Source organism: Callospermophilus lateralis, chromosome 2, assembly GCF_048772815.1.
Source record: "Callospermophilus lateralis isolate mCalLat2 chromosome 2, mCalLat2.hap1, whole genome shotgun sequence".
In the NCBI taxonomy this organism is placed as follows: Eukaryota; Metazoa; Chordata; class Mammalia; order Rodentia; family Sciuridae; genus Callospermophilus; species Callospermophilus lateralis.
Window position 1 is genome coordinate 199,537,828 of NC_135306.1, and position 19,424 is coordinate 199,557,251.

At 45.1% G+C, this 19,424-nt stretch overlaps 2 protein-coding genes across 5 annotated transcripts in view; both read left to right on the plus strand.

The window, feature by feature from the left end:
* The first annotated feature begins 9,438 nt into the window (after positions 1–9,438).
* Positions 9,439–15,283, plus strand: LOC143390549 (olfactory receptor 10V1-like). The gene is made up of 2 exons (XM_076842920.2): positions 9,439–10,370; positions 15,217–15,283. Exons 1-2 carry the CDS (start codon positions 9,439–9,441, stop codon positions 15,281–15,283), a joined length of 999 nt encoding a protein of 332 aa, XP_076699035.1.
* A 3,096-nt stretch (positions 15,284–18,379) lies between these two features.
* The window catches only part of Stx3 (syntaxin 3), a 42,496-nt gene continuing 41,451 nt past the window's right edge, over positions 18,380–19,424 (plus strand). For 3 of the 4 annotated variants that reach the window (XM_076847290.2, XM_076847293.2, XM_076847292.2), the window contains exon 1: positions 18,386–18,653. In XM_076847290.2, coding sequence (XP_076703405.1) covers positions 18,624–18,653 — 30 coding nt within the window. In that variant the 5' untranslated portion in view covers positions 18,386–18,623. Of the gene's footprint in view, positions 18,654–19,424 lie in introns of all 4 variants that reach the window. The other variant, XM_076847296.2, reaches the window with a different exon arrangement.

Here is a 19,424-nt window from a genome sequence, read left to right on the forward strand (position 1 = left end):
TTGCAACATTACCTATCTATTGAAGTGCTGGTGCAGACATTGCACCCTAGAGCCTGTGACTTTAATCACCACAAAGCACAGTAAATATAAAAGGAATTTTGGGGAGCAAATTCAATATAGCCTGATGGTGTGACATTGATATGCGAGCCTCTTCAAGCAGTTCTCATGGCCCATCACAATCAATCAAAGGATAAAATTCTCTGATATTCTAAAGAGATATTAAGTAATAAATCTAAACCATGAGCACCTAATTAGACAGCATGTCTTTCAGAATTGCTCAACAAATATTATTTTACCCAAGAGGCATTTCATAGGAATCAAAGTAGAGAACGTTCCTGATTATAGTTTCCATCTGAGAATTGGAATACAAATATTTTGTAAAAATAATTAGTCATGTTATTTTACACTTACTGTATAAGATTTGGACAGGATTGGTTTTTATTATTCCATTACACATCCATTAGCATACTCCAACTCATAATGGAATCATAATGGAATTACACTTGAACAATGCAAAATAATGTCATTATGTACTGATTCAATTTACTCATAAATAAAATTATCATTTGAGCCTGATGGAATGACTCTCAGTGGCATTAGCTATGTGAAGGAAATAACATACTGGCTAACTAGTTTATATAAGGTAGATATTTATCAAAACTGTTTAAACAAAAGGCATCAGGCAGGCTGTAACTCAGCATTAGGTAGGCCCTGGTTGACACCCGAGGTCTCTTCTTGCTGGTCATCCATATTGGTGGAGAAGGATGAATTATAAAGCCAAAGTCTAGGTTTCAAATCCCAGATCAGCTACCCACCAGTCCTGCAAACATGGACAAGCTGATTTACTTCTGTGAACTGTGGTTTCATCATATGAGGAATTATTAATTATTAATATCAATTATCAATCACTGCCCAATGTATTCATTACAGTATTATAAAATTAACATGAAATATAAATGAAACTTTGTAAGCATTAAGTTATCAAGCAAATTATATGATCAGTGTCACCACCATCACCATCTCTTCCTGCTCATCACTTTGTCCTATGTCTCCATCGTGGCTGGCCTCCTGAAGATCCACTCTACAGAGGGAGACACAAGACCTTCACCCGTTCCTCCTGCCTGACTCTGCTCCTCCTCCAGTTTGGATGTACTAGTCGCATCAGCTTGTGCCCCGGTTCCAGCTACTCTCCTAAGAAGGGTCTGTGTCTGGTTTACACATTCAACACCCCAGGCTGAACCCCTTGATCTGCAGATCATATGGAATAGAGAGCTTAAGGATGCTCTTAGAGAAAGAAGAAATCACAAGATTCTTGCTGCTCAGAACACAATGGCTGTTTCTGGAGAGTGTTGATCAAGTAGCTACTTTTCCACTGAAAAGAAAAATGGATGGATTATACAAAAGTCTAGAAGCCAAGGGGTAAAAGACTGCTACATTTCAGGAGTTGATGCAAATTCTGTCGCTCCTCTTTTTCTGCTGTGGTTGCGTTTTCTGGCAGTGCAAGCTCAGTCCTTCATTGCTAAAAGTGGCTGCTTGTGGGGTTTGTTTAAAGGATCATGAAGTGAGATTGTGATGCAGTTGACATCAGGTACTATGTCAACTGCAGCATTTGATCTCTGATAATCTGGATCTCCTTTTGATCATATTTCTCCCTAGAAACCAAATCTGTTTCTTGCTTTTCCTAAAATTTATTTACATTCTTTAGATGGCTACAAGCTAAGATAACCAGTGTGCCAAGTTCCAATGACACAAAGATTGCAGAGTTCTCAAAGGCTGATCACGTGAGATAGTGTCATCTCTTCTACAACAGCAGACACCAGCATTTCCTAAAATAATGGCTGATTTTCAAAGACTTACTTCATTTGGATGTCATGGAAAAATGAATTCCATGGTTAAGAGTTGAACAGGCGACGGCTCCACTGTGTTCTTGAAGACGTGCAGGTGCACTACTTTGGAGGTTCTGAAGTGGAACAATCTTAGGAAGGCGTTTGATCACGTGGAAGTTTTCTTTCTTTAATACTTGCTGTCTTAACCCAATGAAGACAACCTTCTGGAAACACTCACAGGAAGGACAACAGAGAAGGCCTGTGGGGGTAGCACTAGGTTGAATGATCTGTCAGATGAGTTGTGTTCCCGCTAACTTTGACCTAGAAACCAAAAACACATGCAAAAAGCATAGCAAAATTCCAATGTTGTAATCATTTTTGTAGTGAAATTCAGGGCTCATTATTCCTGATTTTTGCTTTTAGGAAGGGGACCAAAGAGCTTTGGGACACATGGCATTCTATGGAGCATCTCAGCCTACAGAGGTAGGTGCTCAAGGCCTCAAGGAGCAACAGAAACATTGGCCGGCCTCCTTGGGTCATAGAGATACAGTACACACCTGTCTACTCTGCCCACTGTGCCAAGCGTGGTTTGCAGTTTGCATTTGAGAGAACCAGATTGAAATACTGGGATTTGGCCAGAAGCACACAGTGAACCAGTGGGCAATGTGTAGACTGCATCCTGGGGGAGAAGGATGCAATGGTTATAGGAAGAACCTCATGGCCTCCTAGGACACTGTCACTGTCTCTTGCAAATCCTTTGGAGTCTGATTCTAGATGAGCCACCAAAAGATAGCTATAGGCTGCTACTACCTGCTAGGGAGTCAGCAGATTTTTCTCCCCAAAGCTTTAAAAAATGAATATTTTTACTCAGCATCAATAAGGTATGAGGTAACCAACCTAGATGCACTTAATAGATGAATGGATAAAGAAACTCTGTTACATATACACAATGGAATATTACTCAGCAATAAAAGAGAATAAAATCATGACATTTGCAGGTAAGTGGATGGAGGTGGAGAATATAATGCTAAGTGAAGTTAGCCAGTCTGAAAAAAACAAAGACTGAATGTTCGCTCTGATAAGTGGATGCTTATCCATAATTCATATCCATAATGGGGGTAGGGGAGGAGCATGGGAGGAATGGAGGAATTTTGGATAGGGCAAATGGGAGGGAGGGTATGGGAGGGGGTTATGGGGGTAGGAAAGATAGTGGAATGAGATGGACATCGTTACCCTAGGTACGTGTATGCAGACAGGAATGGTGTGACTCTACTTTGTGAACAGCTAGAGACATGAAAAGTTGTGCTCTGTTTATGTACTGTGAACTGAAATGCATTCTGCTGTCATGTAGAACAAATTAGGACAAATAAAAAAATTAAAAAAGAAAAAAAGAAGGTATGAGGCAATTAAGTTCAACAAATGTAAAACCGTAGTTAGTGGTATGAGAAACAGGAAAGAAAAACAAAAGAAATGGGAGGGGGAGAGAGATAGCATCCTGGGAAAGAAAAAATTGAGGACTTAAAGAAGAGAAAGCACCCCCCCCCCCCCACACACACATACCCACACACACTTGTGTTGGAATAAATAAAGTACTGTCAATATTCATTCACAAACAACTGTTACTATCTTGCCAAAAGACCTTAAATTTAGAAAATAAAAATGTGAACAATGATTAAAGTATAGCTAAGGCTAGTAGCAATTAAAACAGCTTAGACTATCACGTCCCCAAACAATTCCTATTTGTGTTCAAAGTCCTACTGGAGATGGTCCAGTTGAAAGCCAAGTCAGCCTCCTAGGGCTTGGTGGAGTCGGAGTGGGCAGGGAATTCACAGCAAGGAGATGCAGGTTGAGGCCCAGAGCTCCCAGCCTGCCCTCTTCCCTTGTGCAGAGGCCACAGGGAAGGGGTGACTGTGTCTAAACATGTGCTGTTCCCAGGGAAGGGGGTTTCTCAGAGAGTCAGTTCCGTGGTTCCCTAGGTGGTAAGAAGATGATCACAGCTCGGGCTTTGCTCAGTCTCAGGTAAGATGTGGCTGCAGCCCCTGTGAGCAGGAGGGAGGAAAGGCATGAGGAAGACCTGCCCATGGAGTGCTGTGTGCTCTGGAGCCTGGGACATGGCCTGGGATGCTACCACCTGGGGATTCCTGATCCTGGGAGGGGCTCCTGGCACTGAGTTCCACAGGGAGTGGGGCAGCAGGTTAGCTCTGGAGCCAGTGAGGTGTCACTACTTATGCCAATGATACTCACAGAGGCAGACGTTCCCCCTGCTGAGGATGAGGACAGCTCTGTCTCTCCCTGGAAAGGTGACCAGTTTTCTAGGTTGCCTGTGGGTAGTGAGAAAGGGGTGTCTACCTTCTCTTGCAGGGGTTAGGACACCCAGCAAATATCCTTTAAGATAATCAGTTTCTAAGTTAGACACCCCAGCACTTTCTGGGTTGGGAAGGGGTCCCTGCACAGATGTTGACCAAGTCTTTGGAGGTAATCCGGAACCACAAAAGTGACCTATCAGAGGATGTCACCTTCCTGAGGCCTGCCATTTGCTGGGTAAGAAGAGACCTGGAGCTGACCCACCCAATCTTGAAGTAGCAAGCGATTGCACAGCAGCAGAGGCAGCCTAGGTGCTCGGGGAAGGGACCGCTGGCTGCATCAGAAGCTCTCAGCACTGGCACTTTATCTCACTGAGAAGAACTCAGAGGAGGAACACGCTTGAGAGTGGAGAGTGGGGAGAGTTCTCACTCACTCATCAATGCCTTGGATGAGGACCAAAATGGCAAGAAGTAGTACAATATCTTATAATAAAACCCTAAGAGCCAAATCAACTGCATAGAATAAAAGGGACAAATTAAATACAAATGGTGACATCTATTTAATTTTTTAAATTGAGGCTGAGGAGTATTCATTAATTAAGTATCAAGCTTAGTGTTGGGCTTCCTAGCAGCTAAGGCATAAAGGGAAACATGTAGCATTCATGGTTAAGAAGGATGATATCCATGTCTCCATTCAGAGACAGGAACGCATATGTGTGGGGGGCTGAAGTTGGAGGAAGTTTGTTAAGAACTCAGGATCACATCCCTTCTGTAAATGAGGCACTGGTTTAAAGAAATGGAATTCACTGAGGTTTTCAAGCATTTCAGACATATTCTACACAGATTTTTTTTTTTTGAAACATACTTGAAAACTTGTCGATGTTCTAAAGAAAATCTGGTTGACTCTCTAGAGAAGTACGTGTAAGGCTTCCTGGGGCAATGGTCCAATGTGCACAGTGAGCTTTGAGACACAGGTTCATTGTATTTACAGATGACCATGGAGAGACACTGATATTTTGGAGCGAGGAATTAGAATTCTTCACAAGATCTCAAAAGGCTGGAGTGGTGAATCAAACCTCAAAAATGTTCATTTAAAGAAGAGGTAAGGCTAAAAGAAAAAAGAGAGAGGGAAAGAAGGAAGGGAGGGGGAGGGAGGGACATTACAAGCAGCAGCTTGGATGGCATCATTTTCTCGTCATCATCCAGGTTGTGTGGCCACATGTCCATGTTAATTCTGGTTCTGACAATTAATGGTTCTGCAATTACCGGGACGTTTGTGATCCTTGCTCTGTACCCTCTCAAATGGGAGTTTAAAATGTCAATAACATTTTAATGACTTAAAAAAATAAGCAAGTGTTCTTTACAGAAAATTTGAACAATAGAGAAAAGTATAAAGAAAATATCAATCTCCTAATTCTCTCTAAAAGGCTGCTAAGCGTGGAGGGTTGGTTTCCTTTTGGAGGGATGACCTCATTGCTGACACCCTGTGTGCCACTTTGTTTCCTCGTTCAGCATTACGTTATCAGCACTTACTTCATTAAACCTCTTAAGTGGAACAATTTTAATGGGAATGTAAGAGCTGATCATATGAATACCCCACCATTGCCTTGAACTTTAACTCACGGTATTAGTTTCCTTTATAGAAAAACCGTTAAACCATCTTGGACGCATCTTAATGCATTTGGGTCCATGTTCTGGTCTGTTTTGTTGGGACAACTTTTAATGTGGAGCGTTGGTTTAATCATGAAACATTTAAAAACTCTTCTTGAAAGTTGCCGATTCTCTCTTCAGAAAGGGTATGCTCTAATAGTTTCAAAGGTAGAAAATAAAGATGACCTTTTCTATTTTGAAAGTACTGATGTGAGTCACCGGTACTACTAATCTCAATAAAACCTCAGTGTTTGCGTCAGAGCATAATTATCAAGTGCCGGGCACTGATGTGGGTCCTGGGTGTTAGTGAGGGTGAAGTGGAGTCGGTGGCTACCCCATGGAGCTTGGAGACCATGGAGGGGACAATTACAAAGAAGTGAGCCCAGAGGTGAACACAGCACTGTGTTAGAGATAACGGTTCTCTTTCTAGTCCCCGACTTTCCCCTTCATGTTTAACTCATGGAAGTCAAATGTTTGGGGTAAAGGGTCTGCTAGGCTCCTTTACTTACCCTGGAGACAGAAACAGTAAGAGATAGAGATAGAGATAGAGATGGAGATAGAGATATAGATAGAGAGAGAGAGATAGAGAGAGAGAGAGAAAGAGGGGGGGGGAGGGGGAATGTGCTCCTGCCTTTGCTCCCAGGAATGCAATTTCACCTCTTCAGGAACAACATACTCTTACAAACTTCCATATGGAAATTGGCCAGCCATGAAGGAGCCGATATTCTATCCCACTTGCCCAGGTAAGGCTGTGCCAAAACACTGCATCATTGGACGAGAGCACAGAGTTAGAAGCACTTAGGAAAAAAAGAAAAATAAACATTTTACTTGCAAACTGGGCATTGAGAGCTAGTATTTAGAGGAAAAGCTGCCATCAGCAGGAATACTAAGCATGACTTATTCTGTGTGAGAAGAAGCAACAAAGAGGTTAAGGGATCATTATGTGTACAAAGGTCACGGCATATCTTCAGACAGGAGTAGAGCAAAATTCAGTCTTTTGGGGATGATCTGGTCACCGCAGGGTGCTAAGTGCCAAGTAACATTTTTCCACCGTTCATGTCATGTGAGGTATGTTGCGGTCTCTCCTGCTCAAACTCACATGTTAAAACTGTAGCTCCCGTTGTGATGGTCACGCGGGGCATGTGGGGAGTAATCAGTTTCAGGAGATTCAGCATGCATGTCCCTTGAAGGGTTTAGGGTCCTCATAGAAGGGGAAGAGACCCTGCAGCTTCCTCTCCCTGCCAGAAGAGCATACAGTGAGAAGGCAGCATCTGCGGTCCAGGATGGGGGCCTCACTAAGAACCAGTTTTATAGCACCCTGAACTTGGAGTTACCAGCCTCCAGAACTGTGAGCAATGAAAATCTTGTCTAAGCCACTCAGTCTATGCTATTCTAAAATAACACTCTGAACTGTTTAAAACAAGTGTTTACTCTTTAGAACAAGGATAAGTGTCAGGTTAGTTTTCTCCAGGGGATATGGTGTGTGCTTGTCTGTATGTTTGCTTTTGTGTGTGAGTGTGTGTGTGTGTGTGTGTGTGTGTGTGTGTGTGTGTCTAATTGTTTTAGATCCCATAAAAACTTGCTTAGAAATGCATTTCTACTGATCATAAGTGGTGCAAAGAAAAAAAATAAAAGAAGATATTTTATCTTTTTGGAATTGGGGAATGAACACAGGGACACTATCACTGAGCTACATGCACAGCCCTTTTTATTTTATCTTATTTTATTTTTTGGGGTACCAGGCATTGAACCCAGGGGCACTTGGCCATTGAGCCACATCCCCACCCCTATTTTTATTTTATTTAGAGATAAGGTCTCACTGAATTGCTTAGCAAAGCCTTGCTTTTGCTGAGGCTGGCTTTGATCCTCCTGCATCAGCCTCCTGGGGTGTTGGGATTACAGGCGTGCACGACCCTTCCTGGTGCTCTTTTTATTTTTTAGTTTGAGATAGAGTCTCTCTTTGTTGCCCAGGCTGGTCTTGGATTTGTGATCCTCTGGCCTCAGCTTCTGGGATATAGGTGTAAACCACTATACACAAGAGACTCTAGAATGAATTAAAACACAATATTTTTTCCCTTTAAGCATGAAATAACTATTTGTTAAGAACCAACTGTATGTAACAAATTGTGGACAGGCATCAGTTTGGGACCATTTACAGGGGTGAGGGCAGAATTCCAGGAATATACAAAGGGTGATGAGGCACTCAGGGCTAGCAATGGGGGAAGTGACACGGTGAGGGAACAGTGTTACTGAGCCCAGCTGTACCTGGTGCTATGGGGGTCAGGCCACCCACCCAGAACTGCAGTCATAGAACCAATAGGGAAGAGGGAGGAGGAGGTGGCATGGAATGCATGGGATAAATACCCTGCCTGTCTTCATACTGTTCTTCATTCTTCTGCCTGTACCTCTCCTACCAGAAGCCAGAGAGTGAAGGAGCCCTGGTGACGTAATGCATGGGGACCAGCCTTTCAAGGGGCAGAGTGGGGCAGAGAATGGATCTGGGGGTAACTGTTGCATAACCAGCAAAACCTTCCTTTGGTGAATCACCAACAGGAACAGCAACCTCTCCAAATTTGGGGAATAGGGTGTCTAGAGGGTAGAATAACATCACAGAGCCAAGGACTGAGGAATTTTCAGGAAAAGGGAGCGGCCACTAGGCGTAAATGCAACAGAGATGAAGTCAAATTATTGGATTCAGGAACTTGGAAGTCCTTGGTGGTCTTCATTAAAGTGGTCTCAGGGAGCTGGAGGGGTGAGGTGGGAAGCACACGGCCCATGATGAAGGAAGAACAGCAGATGTCCATTCTGGGAGGCCGGGAGGGTGACATAACCCTGAAGGTGGTTTCTTTATACTGGGGGAGCTGAGGGCCCTCTAGAGTCGGGGGCAGAGGTAGGTGTTGGAGCTTGAGCAGTGGATCTGTGGAGCAAGACCCCAGAGGGCCCAGCAGGAGGCTGAGGCCAGTATTTATGCCAAGGAGGAGGGACGCTCCCACTGAGGCAGGTGGGAGTGTGAGATGGGCAGCCGGGTGGGCAGAGACCGCTGCAGGCCCAGAGGTGGTGAGCACAAAGGAGAGCTGCCTCGGGGGCTTCTGTTCCTGCTTTGTGTGTGTGCAGGGGGGTAGAAGAGAAGGGCGACGAGGTGAGGGACTAGCCTTGGTGAGGACTGGAAAGAGGGGCTGACTCGGGGGCTTGGGGAGGGTGCTGGGGTTGATAATGCCAATCTCTGCTGTGGCACCAGGGGACAGAGTTTTGTGGTCTTTTTCAGTCATGATCAGCTAGGATTAGAGACAGGGGACATTACAGCAGGTGTCAGGGCTCACAGAAGGACGTGAAAATGGCGAGCATTGGTGGAAGACTAGTGGAAAAGAAGCATCAGACATCTTTGTTAGATGAGAGAGAATAGAGCCCAGAGGAGACTTCTTTGGGGAAGCTGGAAGCCTCAAGGTGGTCTGGAAGAGGTGGAAGAAGAGTGGTTTTCAGGATTACTAGCATTCATGAGTGCTTGCTAGGGAGCTGCCACATTTAGTCTCCTGAGGCTCTTGAGAATGATACAGTCCTGTCTTTATAGATGAAGACACTGAAGGAGAAGCATCTGGTTGACATTGATCTGTCCTCAGGGGCAGCGCCTGGGCTAACAGCAGGCCCCATGCAGAGGACACATGGAGGAAGCAAACCAAACTGGGATGGTCCACTTCCACTTCCGCCCCTTCTCCCGACTCCCCGAGGTGCAGGTGGTGATTTTCGTGACCTTTCTCGGGATGTACTTGGTCAGCGTCAGTGGCAACCTCTCCATTTTCCTCACCATCTGGATGAACCGCTGTCTCCACACCCCCATGTACTTCTTCCTGGCAAACCTGGCAGCTCTGGAGGTCTTGTACTCCTCCACCATCGCCCCTCTGACCCTGGCCAGCGTCCTGTCCACAGAGAGCACCCTCATCTCCCTGCCAGGCTGCGGCACCCAGATGTTCTTCTTCATCTTCCTGGGCAGCGCGGACTGCATTCTGCTGGCCGTCATGGCCTACGACCGGTTTGTGGCCATCTGTCACCCTCTGCGCTACACCCTCATCATGAGCTGGCGCGTGTGTGTGCAGCTGGCCGTGGGGTCCCTCGTGCTGGGGTTCGCCTTGGCCCTGCAGCTGACTGTGCTCATCTTCCGGCTGCCCTTCTGCAGCAGCAAGGAGATCAGCCTGTTCTACTGCGACGTCCTCCCTGTCATGAGGCTGGCCTGTGCCGACACCCACGTCCACGAGGTCACCCTGTTTGTGGTCAGTGTCATTGTGCTCACCATCCCCTCCCTGCTCATCACCCTGTCCTATGTCTTCATTGTGGCTGCCATCCTGAAGATGCGCTCTGCAGAGGGGAGGCACAAGGCCTTCTCCACCTGCTCCTCCCACCTGACTGTGGTGCTCCTGCAGTATGGGTGCACAAGTGTCATCTACCTGTGCCCCAGCTCCAGGTACTCTCCAGACAGGGGCCAGGTGGTGTCTGTGGTTTACACGTTTGTCACCCCTGTGCTGAACCCCTTGATCTACAGCATGAGGAACAGGGAGCTTAAGGAGGCTTTGAAGAGAGCAATGAGGAGGCTCCTTGTGCTCTAGCACAGCGAGCACTCTGACTGTTCCTCGACAACACCCCCCAGGGAAGACCACAAGTCGCCTGCAAGAGGAGATGGGGGCCGGCAGGGCAGTGGTTTCATACTGTTAGGCTTCCTGATTGCAGCACTTTGAAATATCTTTTTTGTTGTTGTTGTCGTCCTCAGTTTCTTCATCTTCAGAATGAGGACTAATAACCCCCCAGTATGTAGCTATGAATCCCCAGATACATTAAGTGAAAATACTTCATGACTTTTAAAGGGAGAGATTGCCGTGAATGTGGTTATTAGCATCCCATGTCTAGCCCTACCTTGGACTCGTCTTCATATCCAGTTATTAGGTTGCCAACAATCTCAAACGCTGTACATCCAGGGAGGGATGTACAACCAGCTATAAGATGCAAATCACACTGGGAACATCGTAGCTTCTTTCTCTTGATGTGGCATAAACTCTGAACTGTTAAAAAATATTAATTTTCACTCAATTTATTTTCCAGGGAAAGATGCTGGGGAAAGCTCTGGAATTTCAGTGCTAGCAGTTTCACTTTGTTCTTTTAATCCTGGAGCCAAGCTGCTCATCCCCGTCTCTAACTCTATGTTAGTTGGCCTTTGGATGCTGTCCTCTCAACTGCTTAGTACCATCTCTAGTCTCCTTCTCTCATATTCCACATTCTCCTTTCTTTTTGTTTCTCCCTAGCTGTGTATGCACAATAGGGTAAATTTGTTTTATTAACTGAACCTCTCTGGGGGTAGAAGAAGGGAAATATTGATTCAAATAGATTCACATAGAACAAAGATAATTTTTGAAGAGAAACAGACTGGACACATCGAGGAGGGAAAGGAGTTCTTTGGTGTCTCTTTATGGGGTGGTAGTCATTTACCAGATGACCATTTGTCTCAAGACAACAGTGTCAGAACACAGATGTATCAGAACATCTTTTTCATAGTTTGGGGCATGCATTCCTTCCCCTACTCTTTGATGATTTGTTGATTTTTTTTTTTTTTTGTGCAACAAGGCAGTAACGGATTGTTTATTGCTGTCTACAATATACTATGCTTCCACTTGTGGCAAGTAGAGCAGGAAATGGAAAGGTAAGTAAGAAGCAGCTTCTGTCTCAAAGCAAATCTAATGTGATTGAAGAACTCATGGGACAGTTACACCAAGGGTCAAGTAATACAGTACTTTGAGACTTCAGAAGAGGGACAGGAGGGAGAAATGGCAATAATGGTGGGAGGTGGTGTTTGAACTGCATCATGACAAATTTCCAGATCTCTGAAAATGCATTTCTGAAAGAGGGAACTGGCAGGGCACAAGGATGGGAAATCATCTCCCTGGGTCTCTGTTTCCTTATCTGGAAAAGTATAAGAATGTGCTGAAACATTTTATTTTTTGTAAAAGGTTCAGAAGCTTGATCAATAAAAAAAATGACCAGAATTCATTTTACATGGAACTGAAATTTTGCTTTCTTCTTTTGATAGACAAGAACCCTAAAGGATCTCCTTTTGGGGTGGGGATGTGGCTCAAGCGGTAGCGCGCTCGCCTGGCATGCGTGTAGCCCAGGTTCGATCCTCAGCACCACATACAAACAAAGATGTTGTGTCCGCCAAAAACTAAAAAATAAATATTAAAAATTATCTCTGTCTCTCTCTCTGTCTCTCTCTTTTAAAAAAAAAGGATCTCCTTTTGTTTCATTTGTAGTCATTTACTGCTTCTTTTATGGTCTTCTATAATACACTCTGCTAGGACACTAGTTCTTTGGCTATTAGGTTTTTAGGTGGAATAAATGTTATGTGTTCAACTAGTGTGAAGGACACTGTGCTGATCAATCTACTATTAGGGGTTTGCTGCAGGTTTTCTCAGAGACTGCAGCATGAAAACCTGAGTCATGACTCTCAAAGATGAAGGATGAGAGGTGGGCTCAGTGGCACAGGCCTGTAATCCCAGTAGCTCAGGTAGGTGAGGCAGGAGGATCATGAGTTCAAAGCCAGCCTCAGCTGTCTGTCTCTAAATAAAATACCAAATAGGGCTGGGGATGTTGCTCAGTGGTCTAGTGCCCGGGAGTTCAATCTCTGGTACCGGAAAAAAAAAAAAAAAAAAAAAAAAAAAGATGAAGGATGCATTTCACCTTATTTTTCACTTTCTTTGAGTGCCTTTTTAAGTGTATTACCCTGTTGAAACCTCTTATGAAAAGTGCTTTAGTAGCTGCTGTTGACTTTTCAATACTAAGAAGGTTATTTCATATTTGATTGAAGTATTACAGGCATTTCTCAATTCCTCATGTTCTTTGAGAAAGTAGTGCAGTTATAATGGGTTAGTTAGTGTGGTATATTCCAGGGACTGAATAAGGGAAGTGATGATTTCCATCCGTTCACACATTTGTCTTCAAAAAACCCCATGAGATGTGTATGACTATTTATCTTTGCTTACAGATGAGGAACATGATGCCTAGGAAAGTTAAATAAATCCAAGATCACAGAGCAAGTAATAATAGAACTGAGATTGGACCTGGGCAGTTTGGTCCCACAGCCTGGGCTTATTAACTACCTTATGTGAGCTTGGAAAAACCATCTTATTTCTCCATACTTAATTTAACTCACAATAAAATGGGGACAACATCCACTCTACCTCACCCCCAAGTTATTGGGAGATATCAAGAGAACTAAAAGTAAAGTAAAAGATTCAGCATAGCTATTCAAATTTCCAAGTTGAGAAGTACTTACACTATGTGACTTACCCTTTTAATTAGTAAAATTATCCCAGTGCCTCTTTCTTGTGCTTCATTACGATTATCTTGCTAGTCTTGACATCTATTCAAAGTGCTATAAGAAACACTCTTGTCTTCAGCAGGTCAGAAATAACTTTAGGCTTTTTGGTCAGAGTCTTCCTCACCAAGTCTTCACGCTTTCCCTACCAACCTCTTTGGTGTAGTACTTTGTGCTTAATGGATGCAGAGTCTGAGGAGTTTATGTAAAAACACAAAGCAAATTGTGGCACAAATAATTTACACTGAAATTCATAGACACAAACCTATAGTATATGATGTTTAATGTTCGAGAAACATTTGAACAACATGATATAAAACACCTTTGTCAATAAAGCATATTATTTTAAATCTAGAATTCAATTCAGCAACACCAAATTCATTCTTTAAGTTGTGTGGAGTTGCAATTGCATTTGGTTTTTAAAAGCAGAAATCCAGGAAGGGTTTTCTTTCCTCCTTAGGGAGAGGGGAAGGATCCCCAGACCTATTTCATGAGAGCTATGGAGGAAAAATATCCAGTTGTTACTCACAGGCAGTTCATGGTCAATCTAGAGAAATGGTTATGTGAAAAACTAGGTTCAAGACAACATAAGATTTTTTTTTTTTTTTTTTTTAAAGAGACTTGAACAAGTTGGGAGGTTGTGTACAGAGACAAGTATGGAAACTACCTGGGTAAAATGCAAAGAGCCTCTGTCTTGGAGGAGTAGGAATTTGTCAGTCTTGACGTGGAAGAAGGACATAAGAGGCAGAGAGAAGTGGGACCTCATGGAAGGATGAGTTAGGTTAAGAGGAGAGGTGATGGTTTGCTGAGGCTGATGGTGGAGCTGTGTGTCTGGGGTGCCCTTATGCAAGGCCTTGGCCAGATTGGGCAAGACCTGGAATGCTATTCCAAGAAGAGTATGGACTCTCTCTTGGTAATGAGAACACAGTGGTTTTTAATAGGAAAGGTGAGAACCATATTTTAAGAAGGCTCACTTAATAAGTTTAGTAAACATTTACTGAGTGTCTAGTACGTTTTGGTCCTCTGTTCAGGTCAGATTCCACATCAGTGAACAAGAAAGACAAAGTTGCTCTCCTGTGGAGACAAGTGGCCCGGTTTTTATCCAATATGGAAGGGTACAATGGAGGAATGTAGGGTGCCAGAGAAGCACATTCGAGGGACACCTAACTCCCTCCTGGGGAGTAAGGTATTTTCCCTTAGAACATTCTACTCTGAGGCCGGGGACAGGGTTGGAGTTGTCCAGGTTAGATATGGGGGAGAAGAGAGCTCTAAGAGGTGAAGTTGCAAAACTCTGGCATTCATGTGGGATTTGAACTATGTCAGGCAGCCACTGAATTGGCTCCTGGTCTTCATGCCCTTGTGTGATCCCCTTGCCTTGAGTATGTGCTGAAGCTAGTGACTCAGTTCTAATAACAGAATGCAGCAAAAGTAATGGAATGTCACATCTGAGAGTAGGTCTCAACAACTCTGGGGCTTCTCTTTCTTTCTCTTTATCCCTCTTACTTTCCTCCTCTGGTGGAAAGAAGCTAGCTGCCATGTTGTGAGCTGCTCTATGGAGAGGACCATGTAGCAAGGAACTGAGGGACTCCTCCAACCAATCACCAGCAAGGAGTTGAGGTCCTCTGTCCAACAGCACTTAAGGAACTGAATTCTGCCAACAACCATATGAATAACCTTGGAAACAGGTCCTTGACCTTGAGGCTGAGCCATCCTGCCAAGCTGGACCTGGATTTCTCAATTGCAGAAACTATGAGATAATAAATGTTTGTTGTTTTAAACAGCTAGGTTTTAGAGCAAATTCTTAGGTAGCAACCGACAACTAATACAAACTGTAAGCAGGAGGAGACTGTCAATCAGTCTCCACAGTGGGGAAGAGAAAGGATCTTCCTCTTCAACTCTCTAGCTCCTTTTATCTCTTTCTACTCAGCACCAAACCCCGCAGACACTGCCTCAGGACACCCCAGACAGAAATAGTCTCACCTGTCTCACAGCAGCTGTGGCTGTACAGGTAGGGTTAGGTTCAGTCGTTTTCTTCAGTGGGAAAGACATTGGCTCAGCAGAAAGAGAAGAGAGGAAAGTGGAGCCCCCAAACTCAAGAGGCTCTCTTGGGTTTGTTTTTAAGTGTGAAATTAAATGTTGATGGTTTATGAATCAAAATGCAAACACTTGAATTAATCTTGACTATTTTTTTTTTCCCAGCGGGGAAACAGCTGCACTAGGACCCAGTAGGTGGGAGTCCAAGTACCATCATAGGGCAGAAAAATACAAATACATCCAAGAGAGGGAGCTCCTACTAAGCACTCCCTACTCCAAGATCCTGTGGACCAGCTGGGTGCCCTATCAGTCTTCCTGACCAGTCCGTGGACCCCTTCCTCCATCCCTTGTCCCACAGTTACTTGACTTTTTTTTTTTTTTTTTTTGGTACTGGGGATTGAACTCAGGGCCTTGCACATGCTAGCTAAGTGATCTACCACTGAGCTATATCCCAACCCTGGGCCCTCTCCATTTTGTAAAAACTTGAGACAGGGTCTTGCCAAGTTGCTCAGGCTGGCCTCAAACTTGAGAGAGACTTGGGAGAGCTCCGGTCTCATTCTCCCAAATAGCTGGGACTACAAGCCTGAGCCACTTTGTCCAGAACTACTTTTTTCAATTTCTTGCACAGACAGTGGAATGGAATCCACACTTCTGCCTGAAAGAACAAGTATTAATATAAAATTAACAACTTAGAGTTCATGCCTAGCAGGAGTTGTAGGGAAGGGTCCAAGTTTTTGATAACTACCTTCCAATAGAATGCCATAAGAAAAAAACATGTGCCGATGGGCTTCTCTCTCTGGGTTTCTGGATTTTAATTGCAGTTAACAGGGCTCTTTATGGTATTTTCAATGTTTAAAAACTTTCAGAGAAATATAGACATTTTTGCTATAGCCACATAGAGTGACCAAAAGGATTGTTTCCCGCCCTCAACATGGAAATATTCTTTTATAAGAAGCCAAGTTCTTATTATAGAGTCTTATTACATAGTATGTATATTTTCTGGGGAAATGGCATTTTTTAAAATGAGAGATTTGTAAATCAAAATAATGATTATATGACAGTCTTGACTTTGAACAGTTGGGAATTATTAGTTTTGGTCAGTACTCTAATTTGACAGAGGAGAAAATAAGCTGTGTGATGTCAAGTGACAGCTATTTTGTGGTAACTCAGGCCTCCTGGCCATGTGCCTGGGAATTGTGCTCCTCTCCTATAGCAACTCTCCCTTCATGGAAAGACCATCATGTGATTGAATTTCTTAAGTATTTGCACAAAGGCCAGAGCAAGAAATAATGGAAGTTACAGGGAGAGAAATTTTTGTTCAGTATAACAAAGAATTTTACATATAGTTAGTGTTGTTCAACCATGGAAGGTGTACCTTGGGAGTGTCTGCAAGAACTGGAAAAATTAAAATGCCCTCCCCCCAAAAGATTATTGTGTGTCCTATGGCATGTATCCTGTGATGGACTTATCTAATGCACTTTTCTGGGTTATTTGATTTTTATAATGATACATGCCTTGAATGGTTATGTAGCTATTTTCCAATTCTGTAAGTTAAAAATATGGATAGTAATGCAAATGATTCTTGTCCATAGAGATGCAAATAAATTTTATCAGGCAGAAGTACAACTGATCCCCCACCACAGAGACAGTTATGCCTTTATTATTATATTCATTTCAGCTTCCCTACTGCCTGTGTATCTGTTTTTTGAGTTCTCCTCTACAAAAGTTTAAGTCCTTATTGGTTCCTTCATTAATTAATGAACTAAATAAAATATTTGTGTGTTCATTTTATATTTGTACAAAAGCCATGATTTCAGTCTTTTGAAAGCAATTATGTTTTAACAAGAACCCTTGAATGTGTTATGGTGGAGGATGCATGGCCACTTCTTGGTTCCTGCTATGGAATGGAATCCTTACTCTTGACTACTATGGTCCTTTTCAAACTTCCAATGTAGAGTTGTTCATCTCTCTGCCTCCTCTAGGAGACCCAATTTTCCGGAAGTGCAGGAACCTTGCTATCCCCACTAACAAAAATCAAAGGAAGGAGGTGGTGTATTATTTGTGATGTACTCACCTTTTCCTTTTATGACCACCAGGTGGCATGGAAGTCTTCCTGGTAAACAAGACTCCACCTAAAGAGCGCTGGAGGCAGAAGAATATTTGCTGGACGTCATGGAGAGGATTAGGGCTTTGAACCGCAGGGCTAGTTCAAACAGCCCAACCCCTGTCATACAGACTATCTTTATGGCAGTCGTTGAAGTCAGCGTGAAGCATGCATGTCGCAGAAGAGGGCAAAGTCCTGTTAGAATTGCAAAAATATTTATAGCCTTTTAAACTGAATGCATAGAGCAACTTCTTTCCCTAAGTTGAAAATTACATCTTTGGTTCCTTCGTCCCATTTACTGAGTTCTCTTCTGCTTAATTTGTCATTGGTCTCCCGTTCCCCCCCCCCTCCCCCCAAAAAAATAGCGAAGGGAAGAGAGGGAGAAGGAAGAGAAGGGATAGGAGGGAGGGGCAATTAGAACAGGTCCATCTTTTCATAAAACACCCGGGAACCTCTACACTTGGTAGGAAATGAGTAGACCTGTAGATATTCACAAATAGACCAAGTAGATATTAAACGGCCAAATAGATATTATCTCTGACTTACAGATATGGAAACGGGTCCTTTTGAGAAACAGAGCTTTCCCAAAGGTATACAAATTATTAACGGCAGGTGTCAGACCTCAACTACTAACAGCGTAAAAACCCAAACTCCTGGCCGCAGCCTCACCCACCCCACCTCATCTCTAGTTATTCCTCTGGGACGCCCCGGGACACCCCTTCCAGCCCGGGCCGCGCTGCTTCTGGTGCTTGGAATGCCCTTCCTCCAGGGGAATATCTCTTGAGTGTCATCAGAACATTTTCCTCCCACCCACCGTGGCACAAATCACTTTGTCTTAGTTGCTTGATTTCAGGAGATTGTCCCACCCTAGCAGTGAGTCAGCTGGGGGCTGGATCCCAGTCTAGTTAATGAATGGCTGTCGAGTAGAAAAGACGCCATCTGGGCCACCCCCACGGTTCTCCTAGCGGCAGGGTCCACCAGCGCCAGAGCCTCTACTGCTTTGAGGGACCTGGAGTTAGAGGTGGAGTGAGAGGCGCGAGCGGGGCCGGGCGCGGGCCCTTTAACTAGGAGCGCGGGCGCGGCCAGGTAAGGGGCGGGCCTGCGGGCGGATGAGCGCTGCGCGCCGGCGCCGGCCCGGGAGCCGGATTTGGAGCGCTCGGCGGCGGCGGGGGCCGGAGGAGGCGGCGCGGCGGAGCCTCGGTGGCCTGGGACGCTCCTCCTAGCGAGGGCCGCCGCCCGCCTCCGCCTGGAGCTCCCTCGCCCCGGCCGGGACCGGCCGCCACTGCCGGCGGTTCCTCTGGGAGGCGCTCACCTGGGACGCGTTACCTGCCTCCGGGCACCTGGGCTCCAGGATGAAGGACCGGCTGGAGCAGCTGAAGGCGGTAAGCCTGGGGCTGCGGGGCACGGCCGGGAGGTGGAGCTGCGTGTGTCGGGGGGCTTCTCTTTGCTCCCCAAGTCCAGGCTGGAGGGCCGCCGAGCGCGAGGCCTGCCCTCTCCAGCCCCCGCAGCATCCCGCGCAGGTTCCTCACCCTTCCTGGTCCTGCAGGGTCATGTGCCCGTGATTCATCGTCCAGCAGCGATTTCCCTGAACGCCTCTAACCTTCCCACCCCTAGGTGGACAGGCAGGAGGTGCTTGGGCCGCGCGGGGCTCGCGGAGAGGTCCCGAGGGTCACCCCACAAGTGTCAGGCACCTATCCATAACTGGTCTCCTTCGCCCTTCTTCCTGATTCCCTCCCGGCGGACACCGGACCCTGTTGACTCCTTCCCTGGGAGCAGCTCAGATATTCCGGTGACCTCTCCAGCTGTGGGCCGGTCACATGCTGGGATGGTTCCAGCTTCTAGCCATCCGTTGGTGGTCTGTATTTAACCTGCACCTCCCGGCTCTACGCCCCCCAGCCCCCCCCCCCCAACCTCCCGGCTCTACGCCCCCCCCCCCCCACCCCGCGGCACTCCCACCCTCCGCCCCCATTCCTTGGGACAGCTGTGGTCAGAGTAAAGGATCCTAAGATTAACCGCTGTGGGCGTTGCTTCACAAAAACTGAAACCAGGTGACTCGTTTGAGCCTGTTTCCTTGTGTGTCAAGTGGGAATGTTAGAGATTTGTTTGAGGATCATAATGAGACAATATAGAGAAGCATTAAAACATGAATTTTG

Bases quoted from the DNA above. Each gene is read 5' to 3' on its own strand.
- LOC143390549 (XM_076842920.2), top strand. From the start codon at position 9,439: ATGGAGGAAGCAAACCAAACTGGGATGGTCCACTTCCACTTCCGCCCC. The intron at 10,371-15,216 runs GCTCTAGCACAG...AGGAAAGTGGAG, and splicing joins GCAATGAGGAGGCTCCTTGT to CCCCCAAACTCAAGAGGCTC.